Source organism: Barbus barbus (genome assembly GCF_936440315.1).
Source record: "Barbus barbus genome assembly, chromosome: 17".
Lineage (NCBI taxonomy): Eukaryota > Metazoa > Chordata > Actinopteri > Cypriniformes > Cyprinidae > Barbus > Barbus barbus.
The window spans coordinates 31,462,075-31,472,074 of record NC_136745.1 but is presented as its reverse complement, the minus strand read 5'-3'; the positions used below and the strand labels follow the sequence as shown (position 1 = coordinate 31,472,074).

The window sequence follows — 10,000 nt, the reverse complement described above, 5'->3', positions numbered from 1 at the left end:
ACTCTCTCTCTCTCACACACGCTCACTCGCTCTCTCACACACACACACACGCTCTCTCTCACACGCTCACTCTCTCTCTCTCACACACACACACACACACGCTCTCTCTCACACGCTCACTCTCTCTCTCTCACACGCTCACTCTCTCTCTCTCACACACACACACACACACACACACACACGCTCTCTCTCACACACACACACTCACTCTCTCTCACACACACACACACACTCTCTCTCTCACACACTCACTCTCTCTCACACACACACACACACTCTCTCACACGCTCCCTCTCTCTCTCACACACACACACTCCCTCTCTCTGTCTCACACACTCACACTCACTCTCTCTCTCTCACACACACACACACACACACACGTGATGGAACACATTTCTAAACAGTGTTTAATGTAGAGTTTGCGGCTGCACAGCGTCCCTGAGAGCAGCACCGCAGGTCACATGACAGGAAGTTCAGTGCTCGGTGTCGGTGTGGTTCTGCAGGGTCTTCATGGCTCGTCCCCACAGTGCTCCGCTGCTGAGCTCCTCGCTGCTCCTGCAGGAGTCTGCGTCTGCACGGCTGCAGTGAGCGCTGCGGTGTCTGCGCAGGACTGCGGTGCGTGAGAAGCTCTTGCCGCAGGTGTCGCAGGTGTAGGGCCGCTCACCTGTGTGAGAGCGCACGTGACGCTGAAGATCACCTGACCCCGCAAAACACTTCCCTGCAAACACACACCAGCGCTTCATCAGACACGGATACCATATTTTAGTGCAGGTGAGATGAGTAAATACATGTTGATATTTAGTCTAGAACTACAGTAAGATCGTGTAGATATTTAGTCTAGAACTACAGTAAGATTGTGTTGATATTTAGTCTAGAACTACAGTAAGATCGTGTTGATATTTAGTCTAGAACTACAGTAAGATCGTGTTGATATTTAGTCTAGAACTACAGTAAGATCGTGTTGATATTTAGTGTTGAACTACAGTAAGATCGTGTTGATATTTAGTCTAGAACTACAGTAAGATCGTGTTGATATTTAGTCTAGAACTACAGTAAGATCGTGATGATATTTAGTCTAGAACTACAGTAAGATTGTGATATTTAGTCTAGAACTACAGTAAGATCATGTAGATATTTAGTCTAGAACTACAGTAAGATCATGTAGATATTTAGTCTAGAACTACAGTAAGATAGTGTAGATATTTAGTCTAGAACTACTGTAAGATCATGATGATATTTAGTCTAGAACTACAGTAAGATCGTGTTGATATTTAGTCTAGAACTACAGTAAGATCGTGTTGATATTTAGAACTACAGTAAGATCGTGTTGATATTTAGTGTTGAACTACAGTAAGATCGTGTTGATATTTAGTGTTGAACTACAGTAAGATCGTGTTGATATTTAGTCTAGAACTACAGTAAGATCGTGATGATATTTAGTCTAGAACTACAGTAAGATCGTGATCATATTTAGTCTAGAGCTACAGTAAGATCGTGAAGATATTTAGTCTAGAGCTACAGTAAGATCATGTAGATATTTAGTCTAGAACTACAGTAAGATCGTGTTGATATTTAGTCTAGAGCTACAGTAAGATCGTGTTGATATTTAGTGTTGAACTACAGTAAGATCGTGTTGATATTTAGTGTTGAACTACAGTAAGATCGTGTTGATATTTAGTCTAGAACTACAGTAAGATCGTGATCATATTTAGTCTAGAGCTACAGTAAGATCGTGATCATATTTAGTCTAGAGCTACAGTAAGATCGTGAAGATATTTAGTCTAGAGCTACAGTAAGATCATGTAGATATTTAGTCTAGAACTACAGTAAGATCCTGTAGATATTTAGTCTAGAACTACAGTAAGATCCTGTAGATATTTAGTCTAGAACTACAGTAAGATCATGTTGATATTTAGTCTAGAACTACAGTAAGATCATGTAGATATTTAGTCTAGAACTACAGTAAGATCATGTAGATATTTAGTCTAGAACTACAGTAAGATCATGTAGATATTTAGTCTAGAACTACAGTAAGATCATGATGATATTTAGTCTAGAACTACAGTAAGATCATGTTGATATTTAGTCTAGAGCTACAGTAAGATCATGTTGATATTTAGTCTAGAGCTACAGTAAGATCCTGTAGATATTTAGTCTAGAACTACAGTAAGATCCTGTAGATATTTAGTCTAGAACTACAGTAAGATCATGATGATATTTAGTCTAGAACTACAGTAAGATCCTGTAGGTATTTAGTCTAGAACTACAGTAAGATCCTGTAGATATTTAGTCTAGAACTACAGTAAGATCCTGTAGATATTTAGTCTAGAACTACAGTAAGATCCTGTAGATATTTAGTCTAGAACTACAGTAAGATCCTGTAGATATTTAGTCTAGAACTACAGTAAGATCATGATGATATTTAGTCTAGAACTACAGTAAGATCATGATGATATTTAGTCTAGAACTACAGTAAGATCATGTTGATATTTAGTCTAGAGCTACAGTAAGATCATGTTGATATTTAGTCTAGAGCTACAGTAAGATCATGTAGATATTTAGTCTAGAACTACAGTAAGATCATGATGATATTTAGTCTAGAACTACAGTAAGATCATGTAGATATTTAGTCTAGAACTACAGTAAGATCATGATGATATTTAGTCTAGAGCTACAGTAAGATCCTGTAGATATTTAGTCTAGAGCTACAGTAAGATCCTGTAGATATTTAGTCTAGAACTACAGTAAGATCATGATGATATTTAGTCTAGAACTACAGTAAGATCCTGTAGGTATTTAGTCTAGAACTACAGTAAGATCCTGTAGGTATTTAGTCTAGAACTACAGTAAGATCCTGTAGATATTTAGTCTAGAACTACAGTAAGATCCTGTAGATATTTAGTCTAGAACTACAGTAAGATCCTGTAGATATTTAGTCTAGAACTACAGTAAGATCATGTTGATATTTAGTCTAGAACTACAGTAAGATCATGATGATATTTAGTCTAGAACTACAGTAAGATCATGATGATATTTAGTCTAGAACTACAGTAAGATCATGTTGATATTTAGTCTAGAGCTACAGTAAGATCATGTTGATATTTAGTCTAGAGCTACAGTAAGATCATGATGATATTTAGTCTAGAACTACAGTAAGATCCTGTAGGTATTTAGTCTAGAACTACAGTAAGATCATGTAGGTATTTAGTCTAGAACTACTGTAAGATCATGATGATATTTAGAACTACAGTAAGATCGTGTTGATATTTAGTCTAGAACTACAGTAAGATCGTGTTGATATTTAGAACTACAGTAAGATCGTGTTGATATTTAGTGTTGAACTACAGTAAGATCGTGTTGATATTTAGTGTTGAACTACAGTAAGATCGTGTTGATATTTAGTCTAGAACTACAGTAAGATCGTGATGATATTTAGTCTAGAACTACAGTAAGATCGTGATCATATTTAGTCTAGAGCTACAGTAAGATCGTGAAGATATTTAGTCTAGAGCTACAGTAAGATCATGTAGATATTTAGTCTAGAACTACAGTAAGATCGTGTTGATATTTAGTCTAGAGCTACAGTAAGATCGTGTTGATATTTAGTGTTGAACTACAGTAAGATCGTGTTGATATTTAGTCTAGAACTACAGTAAGATCGTGTTGATATTTAGTCTAGAACTACAGTAAGATCGTGATCATATTTAGTCTAGAGCTACAGTAAGATCGTGATCATATTTAGTCTAGAGCTACAGTAAGATCGTGAAGATATTTAGTCTAGAGCTACAGTAAGATCATGTAGATATTTAGTCTAGAACTACAGTAAGATCCTGTAGATATTTAGTCTAGAACTACAGTAAGATCATGTAGATATTTAGTCTAGAACTACAGTAAGATCATGTTGATATTTAGTCTAGAACTACAGTAAGATCATGTAGATATTTAGTCTAGAACTACAGTAAGATCATGATGATATTTAGTCTAGAACTACAGTAAGATCATGTTGATATTTAGTCTAGAGCTACAGTAAGATCATGTTGATATTTAGTCTAGAGCTACAGTAAGATCCTGTAGATATTTAGTCTAGAACTACAGTAAGATCCTGTAGATATTTAGTCTAGAACTACAGTAAGATCCTGTAGATATTTAGTCTAGAACTACAGTAAGATCATGTTGATATTTAGTCTAGAACTACAGTAAGATCATGATGATATTTAGTCTAGAGCTACAGTAAGATCATGTTGATATTTAGTCTAGAACTACAGTAAGATCCTGTAGATATTTAGTCTAGAACTACAGTAAGATCCTGTAGATATTTAGTCTAGAACTACAGTAAGATCCTGTAGATATTTAGTCTAGAACTACAGTAAGATCATGTTGATATTTAGTCTAGAACTACAGTAAGATCATGATGATATTTAGTCTAGAACTACAGTAAGATCATGATGATATTTAGTCTAGAACTACAGTAAGATCATGTTGATATTTAGTCTAGAGCTACAGTAAGATCATGTTGATATTTAGTCTAGAGCTACAGTAAGATCATGTAGATATTTAGTCTAGAACTACAGTAAGATCATGATGATATTTAGTCTAGAACTACAGTAAGATCATGTAGATATTTAGTCTAGAACTACAGTAAGATCATGTTCACACACAACACTCTGCACTTACTCCTGATTTCTCTCAACACCAGAGCTGTCACTCAATACATCACAAACACAGGAACTGTTACTTATCTGAAAATGTAACTCAGATATTTACTTCTGAATTAAAAAGTAATGCGTTACTTTACTAGTTACTTGGGGAAAGTAATCTGATTGCGTAACTAGTAAGCATCCCCCAGCACTGGTGATCAGTGTATAGTGCTAGCTCTACAGCAGTGGGGTCAGCGAGAGGTCAGTGAGAGGTCAGCGAGGGCTCAGCGAGGGCTCACCGCAGGTCTGGCAGCTGTAGGGTTTGTCTCCGCTGTGCCGCAGCTTGTGTTTGAACAGCTTCCTCTGCATGTTGAAGGATTTCCCGCACTGCTCGCAGGTGAACTCCTCCTCGGTGCTGTGCGTCTTCTTGTGCTCCTTCAGGTTGCTGAAGTTGCTGAAGCCTGCAGGACAGAAGCAGAGGTCAGCACAGCTCTCTGTGTCTCGGTGTTTGATGGCTGACGGAGCTCACCTCGTCCACAGATGTCACACAGGTGCGGCCGCGCTCCCGAGTGGACGATGATGTGCCGCTGGACGTCTCCGGACGCTGCGAAACTGAAGCACAGACAGAGTCACTCCCACTGAACACCTCAGCTTTATATCACATGCTCTCTGAAATGGTGTGTTTATATATGCAAATGATACAATTTCTAATTAAATATGCACAGAATTGCATTCATTTCTAGAACATAAATCTGATTATTGTATAAAGTCAGGGTCATAATTCTAGTCTGATTTTGTCGTCATATTAGAGTTAAAGGTTTTTCTAGAGGAGATTTTGTATTTCTCTTCTTTTTATCACTCCATAAATCAGAAAATACTGTCAACAGACAGAAAACAAACACATTTTCACCATGTTTTTAGGAGTAAATGTGGTATAAATCAGTGTGAATGAAACGGTTCAGTGTTTGTAAGAAAAAACTCTTTAAAGATTGAACTCTACAGACACAAATAGATCAAGTGTGATAGAATAAACTCTTAAATAGAGCTGCATGATTCTGGATAAACTGAGAATCGTGTTTGTTTTTTAAACAGAGATCCCTGTAAATACTTCACTTGTTTCATTACTGAAGGAATCATCAGTTTTGAACGAATCTCTTGAATGAATGATTCAATGATAAATACATTTTTAACGGTCACTTGTTGCATCTACTGGAGAAACACTGATATCAACAAAAGTTATCTGAAGCACCAGTCTGAAGCGAAAAGTACTTTCTCTGATAATTTGCTCTGTTTTGTTCGCTACCATAGGCATCAGTGTTTATATCTGAACTATAATCTTTTATTCCAGTACTTCTGTGATAATATGAACGATTCTCAGAGACTAGCAGAAATAATACAGTGGTGGAAAAGCCTTTGTTTTCTCATCTACTGCTCTCTCTCTCTCTCTCTCTGTCAGCGGCAGTGCTAAAACAGATCTGAATGCTATGATGTGATTTTGTCTTAACAGTCTTAACAGACAAAGGAATCGTTGTCATTTAGAAATAAGATCACGTTCGTGTTTGAATCGAGATCGCAATCTTCTAGCGATTAATTGTGCAGCTCTACTCTTAAATGTGGATTTTGTCTGTTTTCTTTCCACTAGACGTCCCCGTCTGGTTTAGTCAGCGTGTTGGGTCTGACTCCTCTCTAACATGATGAACACTCACCTCTTCCCGCAGAGCTCACAGATGTATGGCTTCTCTCCTGAATGTCTGCGCAGATGCGTCTGCAAGTTTCCCGCCTGCAAACACACACAGACACATGAACACATGCAGCAGGAACACATCAGGTGTGTGTTTGTGTTTACATACCTGTGAGAATCCTTTCCCACACACATTACACTGGAACGGCTTCTCACCTGCAGAGAGAGACCAGCAGCTGCGTGAGTGTGTGTGTGTGTGAGAGTGTGTGTGAGAGTGTGAGAGAGAGTGTAAGTGTGTGAGAGAGAGTGTAAGTGTGTGAGAGAGAGTGTAAGTGTGTGAGAGAGAGTGTAAGTGTGTGAGAGAGAGTGTAAGTGTGTGTGTGAGTGAGTGTAAGTCTGTGTGTGTGTGTGTGTGTGTGTGTGCGTGAGTGTAAGTGTGTGAGAGAGAGTGTAAGTGTGTGTGTGAGTGAGTGTAAGTCTGTGTGTGTGTGCGTGAGTGTAAGTGTGTGAGAGAGAGTGTAAGTGTGTGTGTGAGTGAGTGTAAGTCTGTGTGTGTGTGTGTGCGTGAGTGTGTGTGTGAGAGAGTGTAAGTGTGTGAGAGAGAGTGTAAGTGTGTGAGAGAGAGTGTAAGTGTGTGTGTGAGTGAGTGTAAGTCTGTGTGTGTGTGTGTGCATGAGTGTGTGTGTGAGTGTGTGTGTGCGTGAGTGTGTGCGTGAGTGTGTGCGTGTGTGTGCGCGTGTGTGTGCATGTTTATGTGGTTTATGAGGACACAAATTTGTGACATGGGTATGACAGAGGTATTACAATATGAAGGTGGTTTATGAGGACACTGCCTATGTCCCCGTAATTCAAAAGGCTTAAAAAACATACTAAATGGTGTTTTTTTGAAAATCTAAAAATGCACAAAGTCTCCTGTGAGGGCTAAGTTTAGGTGTAGGGTTGGTGTAGGGCAATAGCACACACAGTTTGTTCAGAATAAAAACCATTACGCCTATGGAGAGTCCCCATAAACCACAAAAACCAACATGTGTGTGTGTGTGTGTGTGTGTGTGTGTGTGTGTGAGTATGTGTCTCTCTGACGTGTGAGTATGTGTGTGTGTGTGTCTGACCTGTGTGTGAGCGCTTGTGCAGCTCCAGGTTGCTGGGATGTTTGAACGTCTTTCCGCAAACCTCACAGCAGTACTTGTTTCCGCTGCTGACCTCTGACCTCTCGACATGACCTCTCAGGTCATCGGGCTCCACCACAGGTGTCGTCTTCAGCTCGGACACTTCTGCTGGGTCAGAGGTCATGGAGAGGTCAGAGGCGGTGGCATGGGTGGGGCAAGTAGGCGTGGCCCCCTGTGGGTCACAGTGCTCCGGCCCCTCGTCCTCCGCACTGACGTGTGAGCGCAGGTAGTTGAACTTTTTCAGGTAAACAGTTTTCTTCGGCCGCAGAACATGCAGGTGGGCGGAGTCAGAGCCACATTGGTGGGCGGAGTCAGAGCTGTGTGGGTGGGCGGAGTCAGATCCGCATGGGTGGGCGGAGCCAGAGCTGTGTGGGTGGGCAGAGTCAGAGCTGTGTGGGTGGGCGGAGTCTGATCCGCATGGGTGGGTGGAGTCAGAGCTGCGTGGGTGGGCGGAGCCTGCCACAGGAACGCTGCTCTGGAGCGGCTCCTCCGGTGGGAAGCTGCAGCTCTGCTTCAGATACTGTCTGGTGTAGAAGTTCCTGAGCTTGTATCCGTGTGGCAGAGGCTTGTGCAGATCCGTGTCTGACGGTAACGATCCTCCGATCACGCAGTCCTGATCGTGAGCCACGTCGGCGGGCAGAGAGAGAGAAGCATCGGTCGACACGCAGGGCTTCAGGAACGCCTGACACATGTTCAGGATGTTCAACACCTGAAACACCGTCAGCATTTACAAATATGATCAAGTCACGTGTATTTCTAGAGCACTGTCAATATAGATTTTAATCAGTTCAATAATACTCACAAAACTCATATGAAACTAATTCAATTACAGCTGCTCTGAATTTTTCCATTTCAATTAAAAGCAGCTCTACAGAATTCAATTGAATTCATAGTTTATTCCATTCAGTTTATTTTTTAATCGATTCAGTTTATTTTTTAATCGATTCAGTTGATTCAATTTGCATCAGAGATTATTTAATTCAGTTCAACATTGATTCAATTCATTTTTTTCAGCTCAATTAAGTTCACCTTTGAGTCAATTGAGTTCAATGTGGATTCAATTCAGTTTAATAATAGTCGCAAAATGAATCAACTATGAAACAAATTCAATTTCAGCTGTAAAGCAGTTCTACAGAAGACAATGATTAAATTCAGTTAATTGTTGATTCAACTATAAATGATTCAGTTCAGCTCACTATTGATTCATTCAGCTCATTTTTTAATCAGTTCAGTTTAGGGATGTCAGGAGAACCGATACTGCGGTACCAAGTCGGTACAAACAGTTTCCTCCAGTAGCGTAAGTACTGTAGCTAGCGACTAGCGAGGCTGCAATTCTTCTGGAACTAGCGGGGGGCAGGTGCATGGAAGTGTTTCAGTCGGGCCTCAAAGGGTAAAGAAGAAGAAAACACCTACAAGCACACAGAAGAACTACACGAGGAAGATGGGGACGATATATAAATATGATTGTGTGAGATTTAACTGAGAGCGCAGCTCAGAAAGCACGAGCGCACACACATAACGTTACTGACAGCTTGTTCATTTGTTGTGTATCCGGCCGTGGATTATCCTTATTAACATTGTTACAATATTACACCCATAGTTGACTAATGCTTGCATTCAGCGTATAGAAGTGTGTGTATTATTTTGAAGGCCAAGTGCCTCCAATGTAGTGTTGTCAAAAATATGGATATTTCGATAAATATCGATACTGAAATATCTGAACGGTACCAATATTAATTTCCTGAAGTATGGATACACCGATACTAGCCGAGCTTCTCTCCAGAGGCGCGTGCACAAGCACCACACGTGACCGCACTCGTCTCCTTCGCTCTGGTTAAACAGCACAAGTGAAGTGAATAGAAAGATGACTGCTCTGGTTGTTAAAGAACACAGCAGGAGCGCTATCTGTAGGGATCTATGATCTCCGCGATGCAGAGAACGCCACGGAATCCAGTCATAAACACGGAAGTTACAGTTTAACGCGGAATGGCACGGAATTTGTCAAAGTTTGGATGAATTAATCAAAACTAGGTCATTACACAAATCAAACCGCGATATGGACTAGTATCTGTAAATATTAAGCTGCAAAAGTGGATTTAAATATGAATCCTGCATGTTCTGCGCGTCTCTGTGTGAATGTGCTGCACGTGCGGTTGTGTTTACTAATGTAGCGCTCGCGGTGATTTCAGCGTCTGCCGTCTCAATGAGGACATAAATACATCAACAATATCTCCAGAACTGATCTGAAAGCACTTTACCAGCATTTTACCATTTAATTTGAGTAAAACTAGCATCATATCATACACATACAGAACTTTAGAAGTATTCACGGCAACCCGTCAAAATAAAAGTTCGGTTTAACTTCGCCTATTAAAGACCGTGTGCCAGAAATAGACTATATAACTATTATTTAGTAGAATGTACATAATACTACTACTTACTACTGTTAATTTTTTTAAAAGAAATAATCACAAAATATTTTAATTTTAATAGTAAATCCCCTTCATTTGCCAGAA

At 39.9% G+C, this 10,000-nt stretch overlaps 1 protein-coding gene across 4 annotated transcripts in view; it reads right to left on the bottom strand.

The window, feature by feature from the left end:
- zbtb49 (zinc finger and BTB domain containing 49) overlaps positions 1 to 10,000 on the bottom strand; it is a 15,799-nt gene that overhangs the window by 1,091 nt on the left and 4,708 nt on the right. For 2 of the 4 annotated variants that reach the window (XR_013785357.1, XR_013785358.1), the window contains exons 4-10: positions 7,428 to 8,193; positions 6,488 to 6,534; positions 6,344 to 6,417; positions 5,167 to 5,249; positions 4,937 to 5,098; positions 225 to 718; positions 1 to 115 (exon numbers count right to left, since the gene is read on the bottom strand). The exon at positions 1 to 115 is cut by the window's left edge. Coding sequence is in view for 2 of the 4 variants with exons in the window: in XM_079438774.1 (XP_079294900.1) it covers positions 474 to 718; positions 4,937 to 5,098; positions 5,167 to 5,249; positions 6,344 to 6,417; positions 6,488 to 6,534; positions 7,428 to 8,193 (1,377 nt within the window). In the remaining 2 variants the exon portion in view is untranslated. Of the gene's footprint in view, positions 719 to 4,936; positions 5,099 to 5,166; positions 5,250 to 6,343; positions 6,418 to 6,487; positions 6,535 to 7,427; positions 8,194 to 10,000 lie in introns of all 4 variants that reach the window. The other 2 variants (XM_079438774.1, XM_079438775.1) reach the window with 2 other exon arrangements.